Below are 27,647 nucleotides of genomic sequence, written 5' to 3'. Positions count from 1 at the left end.
TTATTACCAGTGGACAAAGGATACAGGTAATGTGTGAAATTTGAAGTTCCCAACCCAGATAACTGATTGCACTGGGGTTAGAATATAATATCTGGACCATGTTCAATCTCCCAGAGGTAGAGAAGAGGGTGACAACTTTTAGGCTTGGCAAACGGGCTGGAAAAATTTATAAATAAACCTATATGATTTAAAAGAAAAAGTGATATTTCTTAAATCAATAATATTTTATGTGTTTCTTTGGAAATCAATTGGCCAGAGAGAGGAGAATTGTGATTATTTCATGAAAATTATATACTTGGTATTTTTTTAGCATTAACTATGTTTTCTTTGTAGTTACCTACATAACTAATAAATACCACCAATCAGTAGGATTTATAAAACTGAGGCAGCTGTTATGTACACCCACTGTACAGTGTCTACAGTGCTCTGAATAAGTTATATCATCTTAATAACCCTTTGAATTAGAATGGATGGCATAATGATTCACCCTGTACAAATGAGTCAAAGTATAAGTTAATCATTAGTCCCAATGCATTGCTGGTCCATATCTTCAGGATGTAAAACACAAAGAGTTTAAATAGGTTCTTCAAGGTCACACTCCTAGTTAGTGGTAGAGAAATCTGTTGAACATCATTTCCAGAACATGCGCGTATAACTAAAGGGATAAATGATCAAACAGTGTCAGAACAAGGCTAAAATCCAACATCCCTGACAATGACCTAAATATTCTTTGTTATTGGTTGCTCTATTAAAAGATCCCACAACAATGGTCCAGGCAGTTCTAATTATTTTTTCAAGCAGAAATGCCTAAGACATCTGTATAGCTGAAAAATCATAGAATTTTCATTTACACTTTTCCTTATATTTCTAAATCTTAGGGACCAGTCTATTTATTCAAATGCCACATACAATATTTATATACATTGCTTTTCTCCTGCTCTCAGTTTTTTCCCTTCTTTTTTGAAAACCACTTTAATTGACCAATCTTGACCAGCCAACCTTATCAGCGTGGTTATTTATCATGAGCCCAAATTACCACATGTCCTTGAAACACACTGTATGTGAAGAAGGCTGATCTCCTCAGCAGGGTAGCTTAGCACCTGTTCAGCATCTCTGCATCCCAGAAGCACATGCTCTAAACAATGGAGCTTCCAAACAATTAATATAAGAACATTTTCCAGGGCTAAGCGAAGAGAGCCACTTAGTGTAAAAATGCCACAAAAAGGGGACTTATAAGTGGTCCTATTCATTCCTTTTCTTAAGGAATCATGTATTTATGTGAATCTCACATTTCATGGAACTAAGAACTCTTAAAAAGTCTCTCTTAAAATAGATTTGCACTTTAGAAAAAGGAATTTGTCAGTTGGTGCAGGAAAATTGATAGAATTTTGCACTATATATCTTGAAACGCTTTTTCTCTAGTCCTTTTTCTATTTTTATGAAATATTCATGAATGATATCCACGATGTGAAAGCCATCAACTGCATTTAGAATTCGCAGGCATACATAAGAATGTAAATGGCATATTTTATTTCTTTTTTTCTGTGACAAGCTATTATGAACATTCCTTTCTCTACTCTAGATCTTTATTGAGAAAGTTAGTGTCACTTTAGAGTTAGTTTAGAAAATAAATAAAAATGAAATAAAAAATATCTTGGAACTCACTAATGGTGGTATACTGATATATGATTGATGCAAGATGTTAAATTTCCTGTTTATAGTCCTTTAAAAGATTGCTAATAATTATCTGAAATACAAACTGTACAGACAAACCCAGATAAGAAAACATAGTTGAATTAATCATACTACTTCTTACCCAAATTCTGAGAAGAGGTATTTTTATTCTCCTCACAAATATTAAATTGAACAGAATATTGCAGTGTTGGTAAATTTCAATTTTTTATTGTTATGTCTTTGGTTGTAAATGTATAGTATTCTGTTTCTTTTATATTAGTACATGCTATTTTTCATAAAGCTTCAGCATATATATACTTTTTTCATTACAAAATATACAATATCCCTATGCTATGATGGAACATTGCCTCAGTTATTATAAATACTGGCAATTTCTATCACATGAAACACTTTGTGAAAAGTACTAATTAGCAAAAAGCTCTAGGTTTGCCTGAGGAAAAAAAAAAAATGTAGCACCCAAGCAAGACACTAGAATTACTTCAGTTTTAACTTTCATTAATGTATTCAGTATGTGAATACTTTCCTACATCACTCAATTTGATCAACGTAAAATAAAAAATAATCAATAACAGCATACTTACCTTGTTTAAAGTGACTTCTTTTTCACAGACTATCAATGGCACTTAATAAATACAATAGGCACTTAATAAACATAGGTAAACCTTAAAGTGTTTCTTCTACAATTTCAATTATGCCTTGAAAAAACAGTGTTTTTAAAACACATAATCATTACGAACTACAAAATGTCTTTCCCTTATCTCCTCATTTTGTTCCCCCACCCACTTTATTTTCACGGTGGTGTATAAAATTCTTATCCCTAATAAATGAGTCGTTGTGCATTTATTTGAGCACATACGTATTGAGACTCTTTGGAGAAAAAGATATTGATACCTGGTACAATCACAAAAAAAGCAGTGACCTTTCTCTTCCTGAAATCTTCAACTGTGAAATAGTAGTATTGTAAGATGTTTCTGCAAACGTAACCAAGCAGGATCCTATGAGGCCTTCCCATGACAAGCTCTCCCCCATATCCTCTGCTTTAGCTCCTCTCTGAAGTACCTAGATAACAGTACCTGATGCACATTTCCTGAGCTGTTTTAGAGATGTGAAAACCCCCCACCAACTGGAAGATGTTAACTACTTGATGACCATGAGAACGAAGGCCCAGGCCTCCGGGAGCCGAAGACTGATAATGTTAATCCCTGTGACATCGACCTGTTACCTCACCATCAGCCAGTCAGAGAATTGTGCACGAGCTGATCACACATCCTGTGACCCGCTCCCTCACCTGGCTTTTAAAACTGCTTTGCCAAAACCCATTGGGGGACCTTGGGGGTTTTTTAGAGCACGATCCACTCCTCTCCTTGCATGGCCCTGCAATAAACCTTTCTCTGCTCCAAACTGCGACATTTAGGTTTGTTTGGCCTTGCTGTGAGTTGGGCACATGAACTTGCCCTCACACAAGCAATTAACATTTTAACAGTAGCATATATAAAATGAAGGCTCCTTCCTATTTTGTCCCTTTTTTATATGGAAAATGTCTAAATAAATAACTTTTCCCTGCTTGGGCATCAGGGTTATTGTTAGACTTGGGAATTGCTATTTATCAACCTCACCGAAATATTTATCTAAGCAAAAAATGGCTTTAATAAAACTCACCAATGGTAAGTTGTAATTTCATTAATGATAGTTACTGAGAAAGGTCAGAAATTTAGGGCTAAATCAAAGAAAGAGGTGTACGGGTACTACTTAAAAAATGTTTTCACAGTGAAGAAAAAAATACTCCTTTAATTCATCTCTGGTTACTGGAAGGTTGGCACAGATATCTTCTTCTGTGTTGAAAGTTTAAATAGCTATCACAGCATTTCATAAATTTAAACTTGAATTGAAAAGCTTTTCTTGTCCCCAAAAGAAAAATAGTCACATATTACTTACATAGTAATTACAGGCTATGCAGCTGCCCTACAAAGCTTTACTATAAATGTGTTGAGCATGAACCACTACACAAACCTTATTCAAATTGCATTAAATGTTAAGCCAAAGAAATGTCATCCTCCACACCACTCCACACAATTGCTTACACAAGAACAATGGCCATCTCCCTAGTCTGAGACCTAAATAATGTAATAGAATCAATGTTGTTGATTTGGGCTATGGTTGGTTAAGTCATTACTGTTATTCCTCACCAAGCAAAAAGGTCTCCTTCCCCCTCATTATGCATATGTGAAGCTTATGCTAATGCATACAAATCTAAGAGTGAATAAGCTTCTTTGAAATACCATTTAAAGATTGAGATTTCAAGAAAAAGTACATGGCTTCTATCATGATAAAAGTCCTGACCTCAATTTCTACATTGCACTGATCCTTGCTTTAAGCCTTTCTAACCTACAATATAAAGCTTACACAGCATTTCCATTTGCCTAATACTTTAAAAATATTTAGCTGGTCACACAAAGCACTGTAGTCATATCATGCCAGTAACAGAAGAATAAAGAGGACAAACTTACGAAATGTTTTAAGGAAAGTTGGTAGAGGTATGATTTCGAAAAATTTCAACTTCGTCTTTAGAGGCCTTTATATCAGCCATTCTAAATAGGCAGTTTTAATGCTGTTGTTTGATTTGTATGTATTATTTGAGCTCGGAAGCAAAAGAATATGGAAAGATTTGGAGAACATTGTGGCAAACCAAGCTTTCAGGTTTAACGACCTAACACCTAGAGCAATCTGGGAACAAATCAAACTGGGATTAAGGTGTATTTTACCTTAATTCAAAGATATAGATGCATTAAAATGTAATACACCCTTACCACTTTCTATTTTCTCAACTTTTGTCAATAGGATCCTATTTAATGATTAAAAATATCAGGATCACCAGGGATGTAATGTGAATATCATGTAACCCCTGATAATCATGTGACAAAAAGGGCACTCTCCTTGACTTTCTTCCTGAAGTCCCAGAAAGCCAGTCTAATCATGAGAAAACACTAGACAATCCCAAGTTTGGGGAACATTCTTAGTATACCTGTCCAGAACAGTCTTAGGATACTTAAGACTTGTCAAGGTCATAAAAACAAGGAAAGACTGAGAACCTGTCATAGAACAGAGGAGACTGGGAAAACATGACAACTTAATGCAATATCCTATAATATCCAACTAAAATACCCCAGGTAGGATCCTGGAGAAAAAGGAAGACTGGTGAAATCAAAATAACATATAAACTTTAATTATCATGTATCAGCATTTGTCTATTATGAGTTACATATCTTTCATATTTGTGTAAGATGTTAACAATAGGGGAAACCAGGTATAGGGTACATGGGAATTCTCTGTACTATCTCTGTAACTTTCTGTAAATCCAAAATTATTCCAAAATGAAAGATTTTTTTATGAACAGGCTATTTATTTCTACTAATTGAAAATTAATCTTTGTCTACACTAATTTTACAATATAATTAATCTCTTAGTCTTACATCAACATTTTAAAATTATACACGAAGTGCCCTCAAATTTGTGGAAAGTTATTGAGTATACACAGAAGATGGACTCCAATACCTCAATTCCATCACCTCTACTTGCTTTTCAACCTGCTTCTCCACTGAGAAAGTTTGAGGAGGCTCACATTCACTAACCTCTCCTAATAACATTCTTTAAAACTAGGTGTCTGACAGCAAAGCGAGAAAAGAAACATAGTCAACTTTCTCTACCATTTATGCCGAAAAGCTAAGCAAAGTAAAATTTTCACTTGTCTCTTTGCTATAGATTGCAAAGAACCTGTCACTATTAAAAATGTTTGGTCCATTTGAAGCCAGTGCTGTTGATAATGTGACTTTAGAAAGTATAGTATCAGAGACCTAGGGATATGTAATAATGAGATTTTGAAATGAATGTATAAATTCAGGAAAGAATCGATAGCAGTGCCAGTGAAAGCACAAAAAAACTCAATTTGATTTCTGTGAAAGCATGTTTACTTTCAGTCAGTTGAATGAAACCTAATTTCTTTTTTAGGAAAGAAAATTAGTAAAAAAGCAGGATGTGAAATTTTTTGCAGACCCTGATTGTAGTAGGTGTGATGGCTGTAGTTTCAGAAGGTAGGACTAGGATGAAGTCAAAAGAAATCTTATAGCTAAATACGCTTGTTACAGAGGAAAAAAAAATACTTGAATGATTTATTTGATCATAAAAGGCAAGGTCCTGGGAGAATTTAGATTACAAAAAAGTTCTATTTTTATTTTTATAAAAGATGACAAGCATTTCTGGACTTATCCTAGAGAGTGAGAGATTGGGTTTTGGGTTTGGTGATAAGAATAGAAAAGAGTTGGAAGAGAAGATCTCCATGAAGAGATGGCAAGTGAGAAAGTGACAGGAAGTCCGTAAGTGAAAAATTCCCTACGTGGATAGCGATGTGCCTTTTCATTATGGTATTGAATGAGATCCATTGTTTATTGCAGACCCTACAGTCCGCTACACCCAGTAGCCATGGCCACAGAGCAGTAGTTGAAGGGGGCATTTGGGGTGGGTGGGTCATTAGAAATTCAGCAGGAACAGAATGGCAGACCTAGATGGGGCCAGGAGAAAAAGAGTGCCTTAAGAATCCTTGATATTGGGGGATAATAGATGGAGTTGAGGGTCAGGCATTTATGTGAAAATTCAATGAAAGAGTGACATCAAAAGCCTGGAGGACTTCAGTATATAAAACAGCAGATATCTGGCTTTCATATATAAAAATCATGTGTGAAAATAACATACCAAGATATGAGTGTTTGGTGGTACAATGGGGGCTGTCTTTTTCTTTTATAATTATTCAATGGTTATCTAACAATTTTCCATCCATATGATGTTCTTACCTTCCTCTTGGCAAGTCTGCGTCATCCTTTTTCCACCGCACAGTTGGTTGAGGATCTCCTTGGACCTGACAACGAAACTCTACAGCTTCTTCCTCCAGCACCACCTGGTTAATTGGCCTCCTGAGAAAAGCGGGTCGTTCTTAGGGAAAAAAAGAAACAGTAAAATAAAATGAATGTTGTGCATATTTCAAGTGCATTATGAAAAAAAGCATAGAAAATATGTGGTTTATTTTTGGTACATAGGTACCTAATTTTATAGCTCAACTATGTCTTGATAAGGCCTTACAGATCCAATGTAATTGTATAAGATAAAATATTTTTGGAGCACATAAATAGCTATGGTTTGCATATAAAACCATACAATCTGTTGGAAAATATTAAATTGATTCTTCTGTGAGTTTCTGAGCTAAATCATGTGGAACTTGTCATAAAAAACCTGAACAATGAATTCCAAAGAAACAAGGAAAGAGATGATTGTCTTAATCCATTAAAATGACTCAGAGTGGGAAAAATGAAAGTTGAAACTAATGGAAAATATCAAAAAGGAAACAAATATTAATATTCCATCAAGAATGCTAGAGAAAACTAAAAACGTTGTGCTCTCAAGATGAGTATTATCTAAATTTTCTCACTAAGGCTATCCATTTGATAAGGACCCAATACTTCCATGAATATTTTAACTTCATATGTGATTTTTGTGTGTCTTAAATTTTTTAAAAATCTGTCAATCTGATTTTTCTTAAATAAAAAACACTATCATTATTAATTATTGTAAACTATTTACTGTCACATACTTTTCTAAGGCTACTTCTAATTATCTTCTCCTAAGTGTTCCAGATACTTGCCCATTTTTATTTACTTAACTTTTCTGTTTGTTTATTTCTCTAGTATTCTGTTTTAGTGTTTCTGTCCTTTAGTCTTTTGTTGTTAATCTGTACCTAGTACTGTTAATCTGCATTCTAACACTTTTTTTTTTTTTTTTTAAACTTTGGGTCTATCTATCTATCTATTTATTTATTTATTTATTTATTTATTTATGGCTGTGTTGGGTCTTCGTTTCTGTCTGAGGGCTTTCCCCAGTTGTGGCAAGTGGGGGCCACTCTTTATCGCGATGCACGGGCCTCTCATTATCGCGGCCTCTCTTGTTGCAGAGCACAGGCTCCAGACGCGCAGGCTCAGTAACTGTGGCTCACGGGCCCAGTTGCTCCGCGGCACGTGGGATCCTCCCAGACCAGGGCTCGAACCCGTGTCCCCTGCATTGGCAGGCAGACTCTCAACCACTGCGCCACCACGGAAGCCCTCTAACACTCTTCTAAATAAAGCCTGGAAAAAATAAATTCCTGTCCATAAGAATCTTACTATTGAAGAGAAGTATAAAACAAAATGTAGTTTTACATATCTGTAAACACTTCAATCTCTTGTCTAGTTTCTTCTCTTTTTTATAATGATCTGATTCTGATACAGGAAAAATCACCATTTAAATTTTTATTAGCCCATGTCTCTCAATCATAGGCAAGTCCAATATTGCTACTTATTGAAGTAGGAAGAGAAGTCAAGGGAAAGAAAAATGAAATCCTTAGGGAGTTGACACAATTTATGGCCATATGGCCATACTTAGTCACTTAGAACTTTAGTTTCAAACCCAATTTAAGAATGTGAATACAGTGGCACAAAAACTGAAACATATTTAGCAAGAAATCTTTAAGGAAAATAAATCACATCAAATAACATATGTTGAGTATAGACTGGAAGTATATGATTTTATTGACTAAATAAAGACCCATATTTCTGAAACAAATGTGTAAGCTACAAAAGCATATTTTAATGCAATAAAGTCAACCATCATTGGTATTCAGAAGGAAGACAACTGCATCTCTCCACAGGGCAGTTGACAGTAGGGATCAAAATTTTCTTTAAACACAGACAGACCTGCACATGCTCAAGTATCTGTACACTGGGGCCCCAAAACCCCAAGCCACAACACAAGGCTCATGGACTTTATCATGGAGAGGTTTTATAACACAGGATTTAGAAATAATCCATATAGACTTGAGGGAAAAGTTTGCTTCAAAAGATTTTAGGTGCTCAGAAACAATTAGCAGCTAAGTGTGCCCCTTTGACCACAGAACAAATCTGCAAGTTGGATAGAATTACTTAGTGTTATCCTTTGACCACTGGACACTGTGTGCTCCAAACAACTATTTTAGTGCCTGCATAGTTCATATTGAGCTACTGTTTTTGGCAGTATATAGGCAATAGGATCAGTATCTTCTTATGAGTGTTTGGAATATTGACAGAAAAAGATGAGTCATTAGCAAAGAAAGCAGGATTGATTTCTTCTTTGCTATCACTTAGGGATATTCATCCAGCTCAACCAAAAGCTGCTGTAACCCAATATTAAAAGAGATCCAAGCCACTGCTGATATCACTAATGAATGAGAAATCATCTGTCAGGCTATCCCTCCTGCTCCCTCCGATTTTAAAGGGGGAATTGTCCTAAAACTTGGCATATGGATGAGTAAGCTAAGAGAAGTCTTTCCCTCATCCACTCATTCATTCAGCACGTGTTAATGCAGCTTCTCCTATGCCAGGTTTCGAGCTTGGTAGCTGGTGAAGAGCCAGCAGCTTGGTTTCATCAGAAAAGTGGTGAGAGATGAAACTAGTTAGTTGGTAAATGGTGAGACAATGATGGGTCTTCTATACCCTGTCAAAGAATGTGAGCTCTACCCTAAAGGTGATAGAGAGATGTTGAAAGATTTTAACTAAGGAAGCACCATTTTTAATAAGCATATGAAAACGATCGTGTTGGCAGATCTGTGAAAAATGAATTAGAAGAGAATATGAAGCAGTGAATTAGGTCAAACAGTTATTGTAAGAAATTATTTCAGCTTAGAACTGACAGAGTGGTTCTAGGGATATGGAAGAGGGAACAGAATGAAGAGATACCAGAACTGGGTGATCACTCAGATGTGGAAGGAAAGTCTAGAAAGATTCTCAAAGTTCCATCCGGCAAACTGGAACAAAGTGGCAGGTAAGGTATGGACATGATGTGTGACTGTGTCGATCCTTTCATTGCAGATATGGTAGATATGAAAAAAATGGGCCCCTTACACTTAAGCCATTGTTAGCATTCTGTTACTTGAAGTCAAGTGCATTCTTAATTAATATGGTAAAGGAGGTTACTTATATTATAGAGAGGAGAAAATAAATATGATTACATCTATAGACATAGAGAATCCATTGGATTAAAAAAATTCTAAATAAAGAAGGAATCACAAGAAACTTCTTAAGTATAATGAAGATATTTTATCAGAAACTAAATGCAAAAATTATTCTTTAAAAGTAATATACTAAAGTCATGCCTAATACAATCAGGAACAAAATGGACATGCTGACATTAATAATCAGTAAGAAAAAAAACGGAAGTGTGAGTATTGGAGAAGAACCAAAATAGTCATTACTTGCAGACACTCCACAATACAAATAATACAGAACAGTAACTTCGATCATTGATAACTGCGACAAAAGATAAGAACAACATAGGATCATTGCAGCAATGCTGGCAGTATTGGAAAATCGGGGATTTTAGGATAAATTGTGGCAAAATCATACCTTGGGATGTAAATGCTATCTATGTATCTATCTCTCTAACATGGAAAATTTTCATGGCATGATGCTGACTACAAAGTATATTGCTTAAGAGTATATAGATTAGTTCCACTAAAATACACATTAATATTTTCAGGCAAAGTTATTGTATGTTTCCTTTAACATGCCACCAGTCACAAAATTGCAACATATGAGTATAATTAATTCAAAGAGCAAACTTTGAAAGAGTTGCCACAAAACTAAAATTGTCTCTTCGTTCAGAGGACACCATTAGGGTCCTTGACGATTTTTTTGGTTATCATACCTGTTCTAAGTCCCACTGTTTTGTATGGAGACACGTGGAAGCACCTGATTTACAATTTCAAGAAGGAAGAAAGTTATGGGGTTCCCTGCTGCTGTTCTGATGAACTCAGTAGGGGTGGAGAACTTTGCAATGAACTTTGTCTATTCTATTCTGCCCTCAAGCAGAGTTTAGTTGCCTAGAAACTAGATAACCACAGGAGACTATGTGGTATAGAATTTTTGAAAGCCTAACATTGGTTTATGGTGGCAAATGCAATTCAATTGATAAAAAAAAATGGACAATGCAAAGAATAACCCAGAAGAAAGTCATTTGCATATACATGGCACATCAGAAAGGGTTTTATACCTGAATGTACCTGAGGTTGTGCCTTCCAACAAAGTAACATTGAAATTTACCAATTCATTGGAATTTGGTCACAACTTTTAAAAAATTGTTCTGAGAATTTCCATAGCACCTGTTGCAGCAATTATCTCTAAGTTGTGTTATTCATTATTTCAGTTGTTTTCTGCTAATTATATTAAGTTCATCTTCTACTTTGTAATTTTAACAGCCTACAAAAAAACAGTATGTTAAAAACTGTAGGTTTGCTTAACATTTATTTAAATGGAAAGACTTTTTTTGGTAGGAATTATTTTCAGTTTACTTAACTAGACTTTATCTCCAGAAAATCTGAGAATCAAAAATATGAGTATTAAAGACTAAATAAGTTATACAGGCAGAAATGTATTTTTAAATGCTTTGCCTTTGCAGGGGCTACTGTTACCATAGCCAAACACAAAACCACACCCCTTTCAGACGCAAATTACAAAAATTACAAGGAATTATCTTGGGGTTTATTGTTTTGTGTCAAAATCATCTGCAAATAATGTAGTTAGAAGGATTAGAAAGTAAGATGACAAGAGAAGCATCCAGCAAGTCGATAATTGACCACATTCAATACCCATTAATGCCCCGTGAAGTTTGTACTCCATGAAGCTCTGGACAACTACAATAAATATACATGAAACATCTTGAACTACTGACTAACAAGCAAACCAAATTTTAAGGCGTGTCAAAATAAGGTCACTGATTTTTCTATGTTGTTACCTTATGGCTGATTACACATTGAAACACGGGTAGAAATCTCAAGGGCTATTTGCTGAAAGTTTATCAATGAGATTAGAGTCCCTCTGAATGGCCTGATCCTTAATTATATAGCCACAGCATGATCAGAGGCAATGTCTTTGTCAATGCAATTAACATTTTTTTATTGTGAGATTAACTGGATTTGAATCACCTGCATAGTTTGCTTATAAGGTTAATCTCTCTTGAGATAGCAGTGTTCTTTGGCAGCGTGGTACTATGTAAAGTACAGGTCTCAAGTAGCCAGGTTAATTTAGTTCCAAATTGGCATTGTGGAAAATCCAGCTTTGTATGCAACTGTAATAAAATCAAATGCCGAGTCTCCTTGTGGTTACGTCAATAATACTCAGAAAGCAAAATATTCAGTTTAATCCCAAAACCATAAATCTGAAATGTGGTTGCATAATATCTCTTAACTTTCTTACTTACATGCTACAATGAAGGAAATTAAGTGTCCAGAGAACAAATTTCTTTCAACTGTATTCAGTCATTGACTATGGCTGTAAAATTGGCAAAGGCTGTGCTGTGACAGCTATCACTAGGACAACCTTAACAATTTAAAAATAAACTTTGCTTGACATTATAAAAGTAGCATTATGGCAATAATTATATAGGTAGAGTCCTTTAAGTCCTCTAAGACCAAAGCTATGCAGTAAAAGCACATGAGACCTAACCACTGCTTGTAAATCTTATCTTAACTTCAGTTGACCCAGAAGGATCTGCCACCCAGTAGTGTCTATTAAACTGGAAAGTGAGATGGCTAGTCCTAGTATGTCTCCTTTTTTAAATGGGTATGTGTGAGGGGCAGGGTGTTATGATAGCCATTGAATGTGAATTAACTGTGCCCTTCCAATATAGACTGCATGATAATGATCAGTCTGCCTGACTGTAATAAATAAATCCTTGCTGCACTAATTTCTCTTCTTGCCAAGAATTTTCTTTGTCTGAGAGAAACCATCCTGTGAAGCAAAAGCAAACATAGGTAAATATTCTCAGAGGGAAAAAATACCTTTCTCACCATGCTTTAGAGGCAAAGTTTCATGTTATTGCTGATATGATATGAGAGTCATACTGAAAGCAGGGGACCTGTCTATTCATTTCCCTACTCTATTTAAACACTGAGAGCCTGGCACATAGTAGGTGTTCAAAAGATATTTATTAAATAAGTGAACAAATGAGAAATATTTTGCTGTTTTAAAGTTTGCAAGTTAATATTATTTAAAAGAACTAAATTGCTCTTAACAATCACCTTGATTTTAATAACACCTTCTGTTTTAAATTCTTAAATGAAGACCACAAGTTATCAGTAACACACAGATATTTCCTAAGGTTTGGTTCTGAGATTTCTTCCCTCATAGCTTTGTCTCACAGTATCTCAACTACACTCAGGCCATCAACTATTATCTCTCACTCAATAACTGAATATCAATATAACCAGACCCAACCTCTATCCTCATCCCGAAGAAAATAGTCATTTGAAGAAAGCCTCCTGTGTAAAAGACAGAACAATGCAGGCGAGAGGTCAGGGAAAGGAACTTAGAAGAAAAGGAGGAATGCATCATGAGAAAATTTTATTTAAAAAAAAAGAATATTGTTAAAATCCTGAGATGCAAGATAAGTTAAAACATCCATGAAATAAGAACAAGATGCTATAAATAAGGAATATTTCAAGAAAAGAAAGATCTAGGAGATTTAACATCTCATTAATGAATTTATGCTTGACAGAGAAATGGAATAGAAAAAATGGACAGTATATTTCATTGACTTGTTTGAATAGAGTGTTTTTAGATTGAGATTGCTCAGTAAGTGTCCAACCAGTAAAAGAAAAAAGTGCCAAAATGAGGCATGGTATTGAAACATCTCAGAACCATGGGATAAAGAGAAGGTACTAAGTAAAGTTTGGAAAGAGAAAAAAAAAAGGAAAATGATTGCATAGGGATCAAAAGTACAGTAGACTCCTCAACAGTAACGATGGAAGCAAAATGATATTGAAGTGGCGACCTTAATATTTCGAGCAAAAATATTTTTTTAAACTTGAATTCTATAACCAGCCGAAGTATCCATTAAGTTTTGGATTGAATAAAGATAGTTTGGTCTGGAATGTGCTCTAGGCTCTAGTCAAGGAGAAATCAGGAGAGAAACACTGTTCTGAATATAGGAGTTAAACAAGAAAAAAAAATACAGGATATAGGAAACAGGGAATCCAGCATCAGAGGAAAGGGAAGATGAATATCAGAATGAAGTTTCTGGGGTAGAACTAAATAGAATCCAGCCCGGTTGGACTGGGCAGAAGTCTGACGCCTCCAGGATGGCTGTAGCAAGAGTAGACTTAATAGCTAAATAGAATTTAGAGAATTTTAAACCTTCTGTTGAAGATTTCAAGAAGAATTCATGACAGGCATAGATAAACATAAGTAAAAGGAAAAATGGATTTATTATTAATTTGAAGAAGACCAAATATAGTGCCAGAAAAGTACTGCATAACACTTAGCTCACAGTCAATATTTACAAGGCTATAATAACTTAAATTCTAAATATTAATATATTCAATGTTTCTAAAGTTAATATACTGAAAAGACAAAGAAGGGAAAAGACAAAAAGAGGGAAAAGTACAGGTGAGAAGTTGGGGAAGGGAGTATAAGTGGACCAAATCATCATCTTCCAAAATAAGAAGTTAAAATGTATAAAACTGCAGAATGAGCACATAGAAATATGGAAATAAATCCCAGAAGAAAAAGATAAAACAGGCTTATAGGAATGTTCAAAGATAAGAAATGTGTGTGTGTGTATGTGTGTTGGGAGGAGGGGAGGTTGCAAGCTCTTTCTGTATTTCATCATAAGTTTTGCAATACTTCTAATGTCTATTAGAAATGTAACATAGAAAATCTTTTTTCATGTATTACTTTTATAAACATTTAAAAATCATTAGGAAAAAATTCTTATTTTTAGTTGCTTTTTAATGATAGTTAAATTCTAGATAACAGATATCCCAAACCTACCCATAACTGGAAATTTAATTATGGACTTCAACTCTAGTTTCTCTGTCTTCAGGATCTCTAGAATTTAATTAACATATGTAAATTGCTATGAAGTATTCTTTATGAAGACATCTAGACTGTGCCATAGATTTTAGTGTCCTTCTACACTATGATGCCTACTTCTAATTTTTAGATTTGGTACTGCCACTTAACTAGGATGTTACTTTATGGTCAGCAAATATTAAAGAAGAACAAACAGCATAAATGATTCATAGAGTATGGCAGAGTAACATTTTGAAAATTAAGTCACACTGATTTAAGACTTTTTCTAAAGCGCAGATTTTTAAAGCATAATTTGCAATTTTCAAACTAAAAAACTTCTAAGTCCAATCCCACTTATTAAAGAGTCAAAATACTTGCAGATGGCTATTGTATTGGTAAAGACCCTTTATCCTTTTCATTGGTTTCCTTGCCATTATAAGCGAATTATATTTTTGAACAATTAAATATCATCAGTTACTTTTTCTGTATTATATATCTTAAAGATGGAGTTGCAAAGGACATTTAAAAACTTCCATTTAAAAGCTGGAAGAGTACAGAGTTGGTCATAGCAGCCAGAGTTTTAAAGGCAGAATTGTTGCTACATGAAAACAGAATTGAGAGAGGAGAGGTAAACTGTCACTAACCAGTTTTACATTTATAAACCTCCCACCAGAGATAGAATATCTAACAACGATGAAATACAGATAGGTTTACTAGAAAACATTTTCTGGATATAGAACATCAAAATAAGCTAAAGAAGGCCTCATTATACATAGCACACTAGTTATTTTATTTTCTCTAAGCACTGGGGAATCAAGGTACAGGAGGGGGTCTTACCCATGCGATACTTGTCACAATCTTGATTTAGACCATCACTACGCTTTTTATGTTTTATTTCTAGGTTTGGATGTTGTTTTATTATCAATTATGGAATTTTAGTTTTTCCCTCAACTTAATATTGTACTTAGGTCAGTTCTGACTAGTTTACACCATGAGATAAACGTTTCTCAGCTTCCTAAATCAATTGTTCCAGAAGAACTGCCTGTAGACAAATTCAATCTTTTTGGTTTATAGCTACTTTCAAAATAATTTAGAAGTCCCCCCTGTAACTCCTGACATATTTAGGGATATCCTGTAGTTCTCATCATGTTTTTAGAGAAAGTAGGGTGAATATTTCATAACACAAGTCACATTTGGTAAGTCTAATTGCTTGGGTAATAACACTAAACCCTTTCAATTTTCTTCTGAAGGCAATATATGCTGCTGTAATGAAACATTTTTCTGTTCCAAAGCTGGTGGTAGCTACAGAAGAATAGAGATGAGTGTTTCTTTAAATAGAATAGCTGTACTTGTGGGTTTTCAATGCTAATGTTCAGTGACCGCTAATTTCATATCTTAGCAGGCAAAACTGTATTTTATTCATTACGGAGTGAAGCACATTTTGAGACTCCTATAGATAGATAACTGCATGAAATGTAAGGGCAAACTGATATTGTCTGAGCTCTCTGTAGGACAGAAATTTACATGCATACTTTGAACAGTTTTATTTTTACTGTTCAATTCCTTTAATGAATTATGGGATCCTGGTTTTGTCATTTGGGACTTCAAGCCGCTTAGTATCCACAAGGAGTATTACCAGAGATTACCTGATACTCAGAGCAATTGAAAAGAGAGGCCTGCACTCTAGTACATATTCATAAAGCACACCTGATACTCTAACTGTAATGGAAACCATAATATGGCTCTTTTTTGCATCGCAGCACGGGATCCCATTATACCACGGGTGGCACATCCCAAACTGCAAAAGAAGTTTCTTTAGGGATGTATGCCAGATTCTGATGCTACCTCAGTGTGTTCTGGAGTAATGACATAGGATCTTATCATACCATGCACAGATTCAGAAGATTATTTTACTGGCACACACAAAAAAGTAATTTGAAATTCACAATTATCGCTTGCATTTAAAAAAGAAATCATAATATCTGCAATAGTGACTCTTTTATTCAAATATATATAGAGAGGATTGATATACACACTAATCTATATATGTGTGTGTATATACATATGTGTATGTGTTTGTGAGTGCGTTTGTGTGTATACATATATATTTCCATACAGATACTTGAATGGGACTTCAATGGGACTTCAGTGTCTTCTAAAGGAATGTTTCATTTTCCAGCATCTTTAGGATCCCCATTTTCCCCAATTTTCTGCCATTGTATTTCTCTTTCAATTTTCCACAGCTGCCCTGTAGCATTTTCCTTACTTTTGTTTAATTGGCCATCTTTACTACCTCCAATTTTCTCCTTCCTAATGCTTTCTCCACTATTTCTGTGATATAGATCTTACCACGTTTTCATTAACTAACTGAATTACTCCAGCTAAAGAGTCCTTTGGCTCTTAAAGTTGAAGAAACATGAATATTATAGCAAAATAGTTGATCAATTTTTTTCTAATTTTGATTGCGTGTGTATAACTAGCAAGCTAGTCTTTTTATCATGAGGTAAAACTGCAAATAGCTCAATCTGAAATTTTTTAAATTAGAAAACAAGTGAAATGGCTATACACTGCACTCTCTAATTTTTAAAAACCTTACCCTGTGTCATGCACAAAATAAATACTTGATAAATGCATCACAATGGAATGAGTGATAAATTTTAAATGTATATAATCTCTCAAATAGATTTTGAGAAAGAACAGTTTTTTACCTCCTGATGAAAGGCAAAATCCTATAAATATATATGAATAAAGTAGGTAAATTAATGTTTCAAAAGTTTAATTTTCTTCACATCAAAGATTTCATCTGAAAGACAGAACCAGAAAACAAGACAATTCTAGTCTATTGAGTTCACCACAAGTCAGAAGTAACTGTCCCTGTATGGCCTGGTGTTTGGTATTAGCAAAAATATTTAAAGGAAAAGGAAAAGTAGATAGTAAATAGCAATTTATAATTTAAAAGAGAGTTTTACCAAAGACAGTCAGCTCTGCTGGATCACTGTCTCTTTCTCCCACCATATTGGTGCCAACACAGGTATACATCCCTGCATCACTTTTCCTGGTATTGGAGATCATTAGTTTTCCACCACGGATCTGTTAAAATTGAAAAAAAAAGAAAATGGAAAGGAAAAGAAACAGAGAAAGAAAGGTCACTAATAAATAATTTTAAATATTTAAGCACATATTTTTTTCTCTAAAAGAAATAGCTGAGTGTCTAAGACGCAAAACTCTCCCACTATTTTGGCATCTGCATGTGTACTTTCTTCTCTTAAATTCACCCTCAATCTAAGCCTCCATATTCCGTTTCTAGAGAATGCTTCTTTAAGGCAGTCTTCCTCTCTATTGCCTGGTCCTATTTTGAATCTTGTGACTGCCCCCATTAAACCACAGTGGTTGGTCTTCACTCTGAGATTCTGTTGAATGAATTTCTATTGACATTTGTCATCAGAACAAAGTACTAGATATCTGCTTTGGATAATATAATGAAATCTAATTGACTCAGAAGAATTCAGTGAGTATTTGCTGAGTACCTCTATGGGCTGGGTAGTGTTCTAGGCCTTTGAGATTCAACAGTCAACCAAATAGTAAAAATCTCTGCTTTCATGGAGTTTACATTTCAATTGTTAGTATTAAAATTATCTTTGCCTCATCTTAACTGTATTTATGAGATAATTTTTGAAGAGGAGGTCAGGTTGAATAAAAACAAATAATTTTTTTTTGAATGATGAGTATGACTTGGTACAAATCACTGGCTTCTAATATGTGGTCCCTAAATGTTTCTTAAATGAGAAGCATTTTTGTTTGAATAAACAAATGTAATAATGTTAAAATGTCTGTTAGTTAAAGGGTACATTAAAGCAGAATAAGGTTTTCGGTAAGTGAATCAACAACTTATAGCTTCTTTTTCCAATTTAAAAATTTTTTTATTATTTATCTAGTTCAACAATCTTAACTTTACAATGACTGAGTGTTCTTAAAGAGATATGAGATAAGAATATGCTGGTTTCCTCCTTTAATTTTAATTTCACAGGCAGACAAACCTCAAGTAGGTACGTTTTCATCAGACTTATTCAGGCTCTAAAACTAGCCATGTCATAGAAAGGGCTTTTCAACATTTTTTTTTACTTAGGAAGAAAACATAGTCAACCTATTCTCAACTGTATGCAGTAGAGCATAATAAATGATAGGTTTAAACCACAGAGGCCATTTCTCCTTCCCTCGAAGCTGAGTGTGACAATATGATTTGATTTGATTTGATCAGTGGAACTAAAGCAACATTTCACCAGAAGAAAGGCACTCGCATATAGGGACTTGCCTTCTCTTGCTGCAGTTGGAACCCTGAGACCAGTATGAGAACCAGCCCGAGCTAGCCTGCTGGAAAATGAGAGGCCGTGAGGAGAGGGACCAAGATGGCCAGCTGAGAGACAGTCAATGGCCAGACATGTGAGTAAAGTTATCCTAGATCACCCCAGCTGCCAGCACACGTTTAAACAAGCCACAGAAGCATGAGAAAGCCTAGCAAAGATCAACCAAGCTAGCCCAGAGCAAAGAACTGTCAGCTTACCCACAGAATCATACTGTAAATGCAATGGTTATTATAAATCACGGTATTTTGAGGTGATTTGTTACAAAGCAAAAGCTAAATGATTACAAACATGAAAAAGAAAATCTTGAACAGGAGCACATTTTCATAGGTTTGGTACCCGAGCACAGACCACTGGGAACCAAATTATCTTTCACTGTATATCCTCACAGTGTCAACAGTTCAAGCCAGAATCATATGGAATATGTTGTGATCTTTTGCATGGCCTCTCTCGTTCTGTGTTATGATGTAATCACAATGTACACATAAGAATAAAACCTCATTTATAAGATATTTTTAAAGAGAATAGACACCCAGGAAACATGGACTTTTTGATAGAAATGGCACATTTGTTTCGTTGAGACATTATTATAAATAAAATATATTAAATCTCAGTTATTGTACTGAGTATAAAAATTATACTAAGAACCATGTCAGAAGGTTGAGGCATTATCTACTATTTCAGTGGACTGCTCTCACAAACTTCACATACCCATGTTGAATGGATCCTCTGAAAAAATAAAATAACTATATGCCATTTCTCTACCTTTTTACCATTTTCTGGGCGTTCCATGTTGAATATTAATTGACTGATTAACCTGATCATCCATTTCCCTTGAAAACAGACTATTTTTCTACAAGGGTTAAACTATAAAACCAGGCAGTTATTTTTACATTGATTTTAATTTCTATCTCTTAAACTTTGAAATGAGTTCTCATATAATATTTTAGTTATAAATATTACATTGGAAAAGCTGAAAGAGCTTGAAATATTCATCACCTCAAATTATTTCCTCTTATAATTTTGAAAGTAGTATGAAAAGAAATGTTCTAGTTAATACAGTTTATGGCCATCATTTACACTTTGACACTTATGTATTGCATGATCAATAGATGCATTTGGAGATCTTAAAAAAGAGCTTCGACATCAGTATTCTACTGCAAAGATATATTTACATATTCAGATTGGTCCAGTTATTAATATATCATACACACTTGATTTATATAATATTTGACTCTTTGAAGCCTCATTCCAAAGTTTTTATTTTTGGTTATCTTTTTTCAGTCCTTTCAATACTGTGTAAATAGTAATTAGCACTCAAATACAGTTCTACAACTTTATTAACAAGAAATAATAAATAATATAAATAAAATATTATAAATAATGTAAATAAAATAATAAAATGCATCCATTTTAAGGCTTGATATTCAGTCTCTCTAGGGGTCCATTTTAGTTTAACTCACACTTATTCTTTCTTCCTTGTCGTCAATTCGAATTTTATCTTTTTTCCAGTAGATGGTGGGTTCTGGGTGTCCCCGGGGAGGTTGGCACTCCAGGATTGCAGGCTCTCCGGCTGCCACTACAACATCTGTGGGATTTTGCCGGAAGTCATCTCGTAACACTGAAGAAAAACAATTGTAGTAAAAGAAAACTCAATGACAGTAACTTTAGCTTTCTCTTGCAAAAGGTAACTTCAAGTCTTAACTTACTTTGTTCTAATAAAATTTGCTGGTATTTACTGAGAACAGAACCACGCCCATCTTAAAATATTTTACAGCCAATCTAAGCTCTCATCAACAGGGAAATGATTAACTCTATGATTATGAACCTTTGCTATAAAATCTGAGTTTAAAATGAGATAAGCCTAAAGAAAATGAGACACATTCATGATATAGTTTTGACATTTAATACAAACTCAAGGTACAAAACTGTTTATGTAGTATGATCCCATTTGCTATTTAAAAAGCATATACGCATACATACATGTGTATACATGCATTAAAATAAGTTGTTATACTTGTTATACTTAAAGCCCCGAAACAAGTCATGTGCACGTGGTCTGGGAGCACATATGCCTGTCAGTCTGGGAGGGGAAGTGGGGTGAGAACTCCTTGAGAAAGCCCTTTCTCGTGACATGAATATGGACAAGATCCACACTGTTTTCATTACACTTCTGAAGATAGACTCATTGTTCACCCTTGCAATGCACTAGCACCCACATACACAGGGCTACATTTTCATTCTGTCTGCATCTCCACCTGCCGAGCGACATCTGGGCAGCGTGACATTCGGAGCAGAGATATCCCTTATAGCGGTTTTGCCAGTCTGAATTTCCCCTCCTTTCATTAGGAGAACAGCAGGTTGGACCTCCGTTGTAACCTCCGAAAATCTGGCATGCCTGGCTCTCCAAATGTCACCTATCTATCTGTGTACTTTTCTTCCCTTGGCAAAATGAAAAGCCTGGAGAAATGACTCAGTCCTATCAGACTGTAGAATGCTGGTTTTATTTAGCAAATAAGGACTATATCTATTTTAGGGTAAACATTAGAAAAAGCAGTTGAGAAAACAGGTGAAGGAGATTAAAGTATACAAACTACCAGTTATAAAATAAATAAGTTACAAAGAAGTAATGTACAGCACAGGGAATATAGTCAATATTTTATAATAACTTTGTATGGTGTGTAATCTGTGAAAATATTTAATCACTACTGTACACCTGAAACTAACATAATATTGTAAAAGTCAACAATACTTCAATAAAAAATGTAGTTGAGACCAGCTAATCTACCATATAACACAATTGCCTATGCTTTTTGTAACTGCCTTTACTTTTCCTATTCTTTGATATTCTAACACAGACAAGGTTTTTTCCCAATGTACCTTGGGGTAAAAAAATAACCCCCCCCAACACAAATATATGCGTGTATATGTATATGTATGTGTGTTACACATGTGTACATATATATACACACACCTACAAACATATATACATATGAACACACACATACATTTTCTATATATAAATTGGTCAAGCTATTTGAAATTGGTCAGCTATTTGAAATCAAAATTGGGCAGCTTGTGCTAGCTTGTTATGTAAATCATCTGCTGCAAATGTGGATTAGGTCAAACCAACTGCCTTTGATGTCCTGTAATGAGACCCACTTCAGCACTCTGCTTCTTTGTTGGGCCAAGTCTCCAGGTTAATTGTCATTCTCCAAATAAATAAAAATCCCCTGTCCTGAAAACAGGTCCAGAGAGACAACTGAGTGACTTTTAAGGCTTTTCTTTTCTTGTCTCTTGCAACATGGTTTTCCATCTTAATGAAGTCATGACCTTTTATGAGATTAGAGAACCTTGTCTCCTATTGAAGAAGCAGTAAGAAAGAATTCAGCACAAATTGCTCACTCTTAGTTTATAAGCTGATTAATTTACTGCTTTAGCTGCTGAGGAAATGTGTTCCATTTTAGCACAATGAACTGCACATTTTTCCGTTCTCTTGTCTAACCGGCAAGAAGGATGTGATTTATACGCATAGGGGTTTGCTTCTGAATGGGCTGAGAGAAGTGTGCATTTAAATGTGATGTTCAGACAGGAGGGTAAGAAGGGGTTAACACTGTGGTTCCCTATTGCAGGTAAATCCTCAAGGTAGAGCAAGCTGGTGACTCATTTATATTCTGAATACAGAACAGCTGCCTATTTATGCAATGTTAAGACCCGCAAAACCATGGTAACAGGGTGGTGAGCACCCCTACAATATCTGGTACTGGCAGCAAATGGTGTTTTGGCAGGCTCTCAATCTAGTCCAAAATGACACATCTGGCCAGTTGGAGAACCTTCTCCAGAACTGGTCTCCTGACAAGTAAGCCAAAAAGCCTCTGCTCAAACAGATCTTAAGACCACTGCAAATGATTCAGAAACACGGTATTACATCAATCTGCAACAAGCCAAATTAAGGGAAAAAAAAAAAAAGGTCCTTTGATATGGGGGATAAAAAGGAGAAAAATATCATAACAAAGTAGGGGCTGCTGCTCTTAAACAATATAACGTGTGTTTATGGCGTTGACAAAAAAAGAAAATGACTCCCATTTGCAAATGAAGCCAAGAAATCTAACATCAACTGTAATTTTAGGCTTTCTGACTATTCACCCAGAGAGTAGAGTGAGATAATAGTATAATTGGTACTGTACCCTCTTCAACTTGTAAAATGCTCTTTGGGGTTTATAGAGTAATTCATTTTTGCTTAGTGATACCATTTCTTTTACCCTACATCTTTGGGGGTAATAAAATGTGTTTCTTCTCTCTCTCTCTCTCACACACACAAATAAAACATGCAAGAGAAAAACCACCCTTTCAGCAGGGTCTAGCACAGCAAACAAATATAGAATCTCTCTTAGGAAATAGAAAGTCATTTTTACTCGTCTCAAATTGTATAAATGTTCTGATACCTGCTTCTGTGTTTCTGAGGTTTGTATACCCATTCACAAATATAAACAAAATAAAATGAAATATTTATTGTTTCCAATTTTTTGCTAATTATTCATTTCTGTCTTGGATTTTGCCCTCTGCTTTATGGCAAGTGATAAAAAATAGAAGGTGTTCTCTACAGTAAAGGATTTATGTATGTTAGATAACGGGAACTAAAACAGTCCTGTGAATGTAAAAAAGCAAAGCAAGTCCAAATTGAGTCTATATTTTTTTTCTCATTAAGCTCCTATTCTAGAAAGAACTGGGAGCCATATTTTCAATGTGGCTTGACAAGTAAGCCAAAACAAGAACATGCAGCAATATGTGTTTACCTAAAGCTCCAAACAAGTCTTTAAATAGGGTGAAGAGAGATAAACATGATGAACTGAAAAGAATCTGGTTAAAAAGACAAAAGCTGGGGGCAGGGTAGAGGTAAGTTGTACTTTAAAGAGAAAAAGATATAATAGGTACACTTTTGATATAGTACTTGCTTGCAGATCTAAGTTTAGAATACAAGGGTTCAAATTTCCATGGGGGAAAAATAGAAATCTAGTTGGCTAGAACCCAAATATTCATTTCTCTGTATGAGCTGAAAACACAAATGAGACTTCACTAAGCTAGTCATAACCTGGGTTAGACTTGAATTCTTTTTACATTGACATGCACAGTGACTTAGAAAGTTATTCTGGAAGATCAATAAATTCTGAATTACTACTGTGTTTGATATGATAGAGTTCATATTCATGACATAAAGATTTGTAACAAATTAATTCAATTCTACAAGAAGACACTGAATACTACAATGTACCTGGCAGTGTCTTATAAAATGGTTAAGGAATACTGTATAAAACAGAAATGACATGACGGTGCCTGTGGGTAGGCTTGTTCTCTAATGTTCTGCAATAACCTCTCCCTCTTGGTATTTATTTCTTTGTCTCATCCCCTCCCCTTAACTGTGGGCTGGACCTGGTGACATGCCTTTAATGAAGTGATGGAATGTCATTTCAAAAATTAGGTTACAAAAGGTTGTAAGTTGCATCTTTTTGGTTCTGTCTGTCCTTCTGTCTCTCTCTCTCCCTCTCTCCTCATATGCTTCCTCTGATCATGCAAGATGCCACATTGCTCGATGTAGAGGCCCATTTGGCAATGACCTGAAGGCAGCTTTCAGCCAACGGTAAGCAAGGAACTGAGGCTTCAGTCCACATCCTTTGAGGGCTCAAATCCTGCCAGCAACTACTTAAATTTGGGAACAGAAACTTCTGCAGTTGAGCCTTTACATGAGACCACGGCCCTGACCAACATCTGCATTGCAGCGTTGCGAGAGATCCTTAGCAGAAGACTAAGTTAACTCATGTCTGGGTTCCTGACCCACCAACAGTAAGAAAATAAATGTGTGTTGTTTTAAGCTGCTAAGTTTTGTGGTAATTTGTGATACAGCAATAGGTAACTTATACAGTGCCCTGAAACAGCTTCACATCTAGGTATCCCTTTAGAGCTGACCTCCTGGACTCCTGCTTCTTACTATCCCATATTCTTTAGCTCACCAAGTCCTCTCCCTTCTGTCCTAATTCAATAGTTCTCAAAATTCTTTTTTGCCTCAGTCAACAGAGACAAAGCAAATCATGACTCTGACATTTCATCATTTTAAAATAAATTAGCAATAATAATGAAATGAGACTGCATAATTAGCAGACTTCTGAAAGATACATTTCTGACTTACAACCTACACATGCTTCCAAGCAGTTATTAAAAATGTAGAGCCTAAAAAATTATGGATGAAAGTATTCATACACACCATCAGATAAAGAAGACCATCCACAACAAATTAAACTGATCATGGGAAAGGTAATTTAAAAAGAGATATGTAATTAAAGGCATGGTTAGCAGCAGTTGAAACCTCTGGCAACTCAAAGCAACGCTGATCACAAGGCTTCCATGCCAGCAGGATTTCTCTCTGCATGTGCACCTGAGCTGTCAGAGCTGTGCAGCAAGAGACTTCGCAGTAGAAGACTGACGACTAGTTCCAAGAGATGCCCATCCAGTGCATATTTTACTTTAAGAATACAAAATTTGAGTAAATCTTGATACTTAAAAGGACCGTCAGAAGCCTTTAGTTATGCATAATATATGAAATAACAAGAATTTTTTTTTAAACTTGCTTTTTTGAATCAGCAGCACACACAGTAACACTTTGATCTCCCTATTTTAAAAGTAACTGCCCTACAATAATAGCTAATATTTAATGAGTACACACTATGTGCAAAACCTGGCATCATGGATATGTCACAGGTCATCTGGAATGACCTATTGTGGTGGACAAGTACAGAGTCTGAACCCTGTAGGTCTGACTCTAGACCCTATGCACAGTCATTATGCTACAATGATTTGTAATATCACATGTATCTGTTTATTTTGTCCCCACTGCCCTAGTTCAGGATGTCCTTATCTCTTCCTTAATTACTTCCAGGTATCCTATTTAAACTTTTTCTCTGATTTCTCTTTTAATCTCTCTATTGTGGCTATTATGAGTTTGCTAAAGTGCACATATGATCACATCAATTCCTTTTGCACAACTTTTTAAATGGCTCTTAAGAAAAAATTCTCTTCTTAATGTGATATTAAATGTTGTATAGAATCAGGTCTCTGTGTTTATATTTCCACGCTCATCACATACATTTCTGCAACCCTCTTGCCATAGACACACAGAGGAACATCTAATTATCGGTGCACATTAGCATATATGGTCTTTCTGCTTGAAAATCTTCCCCAGATACCTCTTTGTTCCCTTACTTTTTCCTATTTCTTTCTTCAAACACATACTGTTCCTTCAATGTCAGCTTCAGATTCACTCATCTGAAAAGTTTTTTCGTTTACACTTACACGGGTCTAGGTAACCCACCAAAGGGCTGCCATCTTGAAGGGCATCAGACGAGTTCACCAAGTATACTTGACAGGTTGATTGAATTGATGAACTCCTCTTCGACGGGTGTGTTGCAGTCTTTTTCTTATTGTATAAAATACACTACAGTGTTTTCATTTGATTTCAAAATGTCATTTCTGAAGAACAATTTAAGTTGGTAGGATTTAAGAGACAGTGCACTTGACTTGCCTACCTACAAGCTCGTGTATCTCTAAACTAAAAGCCAGGCAGTTCAAAAAGGTGAGAAATCAATCACTCAAAGGAACAACATATTTATGTGCAACCAATGAAACTGCTAGCACAAATTATAGAATATCATAGTAAATATTACAGTGGGTTAGGAAGAATAGTGATAGCCATTTCTACAGCTGGTACACATTATTTTCCTATCCTCAGCACGAGCAGCACCTCTCACCACGGGGAATGATCGGGTGTAATCCCAGCCAGCCTGAAGTCCAGGTCCTCTACGCTGCTTCCCAGGAAAGCGCACCGTCTTGTCCTGCTGCACTAAATGGCCGTTTTTGGCAGCCATGCTGTGACCCCAGGGGGAGCTCCAGCCTCAGAATGAAACTGAGGCTCTGCACACGAGAAAAAATACCTGGGTTCGTGATGCCATAACTGAACAAAGCGATTCTGAAGACTGTGTTAAATCTGGACTTTCTGCGTATGGGATCTAAAGGAGTTTTCTTTCATTTTTAGGCCAGTTGAAATTGAGTTTCCCCCTTCAACTGAAAGCTCTACACGGATAAGTTACAATAATTCTGTATTTTCCTGAAGTTGCAAAGACCAAAAGACCTAATAAATCTAAAGAGGAACCATCATTCACAACAAACTACTTTATTATATTTGGTACAATCAAACACGATATGGTCAGAATGGACAGGCCAGCCACCAGCTAAATAGACAACAAGATCTGATATTTAGGGAACAAGTCATAAGTGGTTTGTTCTGCACAGAAGGGGAATGGGAAAGAAAGAACTCAGTGGGGAGACATCCTGCTACCGCTGTGCAAGCTGACACTCTGGCACCTCTGCAACATGCTGACAATTCCAAAATGAGAAGCTCTCACCCCTCATCCCACTAAGATTCCCTGTGCAAGCAAATTCACTCAGCAAATGATCCAGATAAACCAGTGGTATGAATTGGAGCATGATAAATGAACAGGGATACCCTGTGACTTGCTCATTTTCAAGTCATAGCATTTTGTGAAGCCTCGAATTCTGCAGGGAATAAAACACACAAACACACAACTCATCCAAGAGGGATGGCCAGCTCCAAATTTCTTAGCCAAGTCTTTATTCTCGAATC

General features: G+C 35.5%; 1 protein-coding gene across 12 annotated transcripts in view; it reads right to left on the bottom strand.

The window, feature by feature from the left end:
* The window catches only part of ROBO2 (roundabout guidance receptor 2), a 1,241,430-nt gene that overhangs the window by 142,895 nt on the left and 1,070,888 nt on the right, over positions 1-27,647 (bottom strand). For all 12 annotated transcript variants that reach the window (XM_082392595.1, XM_082392596.1, XM_082392600.1 and 9 more), the window contains exons 3-5: positions 20,419-20,576; positions 17,564-17,684; positions 6,540-6,678 (exon numbers count right to left, since the gene is read on the bottom strand). In XM_082392595.1, coding sequence (XP_082248721.1) covers positions 6,540-6,678; positions 17,564-17,684; positions 20,419-20,576 — 418 coding nt within the window. The remainder of the gene's footprint in view (positions 1-6,539; positions 6,679-17,563; positions 17,685-20,418; positions 20,577-27,647) is intronic.

Source organism: Balaenoptera borealis (genome assembly GCF_965194805.1).
Source record: "Balaenoptera borealis genome assembly, chromosome: 5".
In the NCBI taxonomy this organism is placed as follows: Eukaryota; Metazoa; Chordata; class Mammalia; order Artiodactyla; family Balaenopteridae; genus Balaenoptera; species Balaenoptera borealis.
This window is presented reverse-complemented; position numbering and strand designations above follow the sequence as displayed.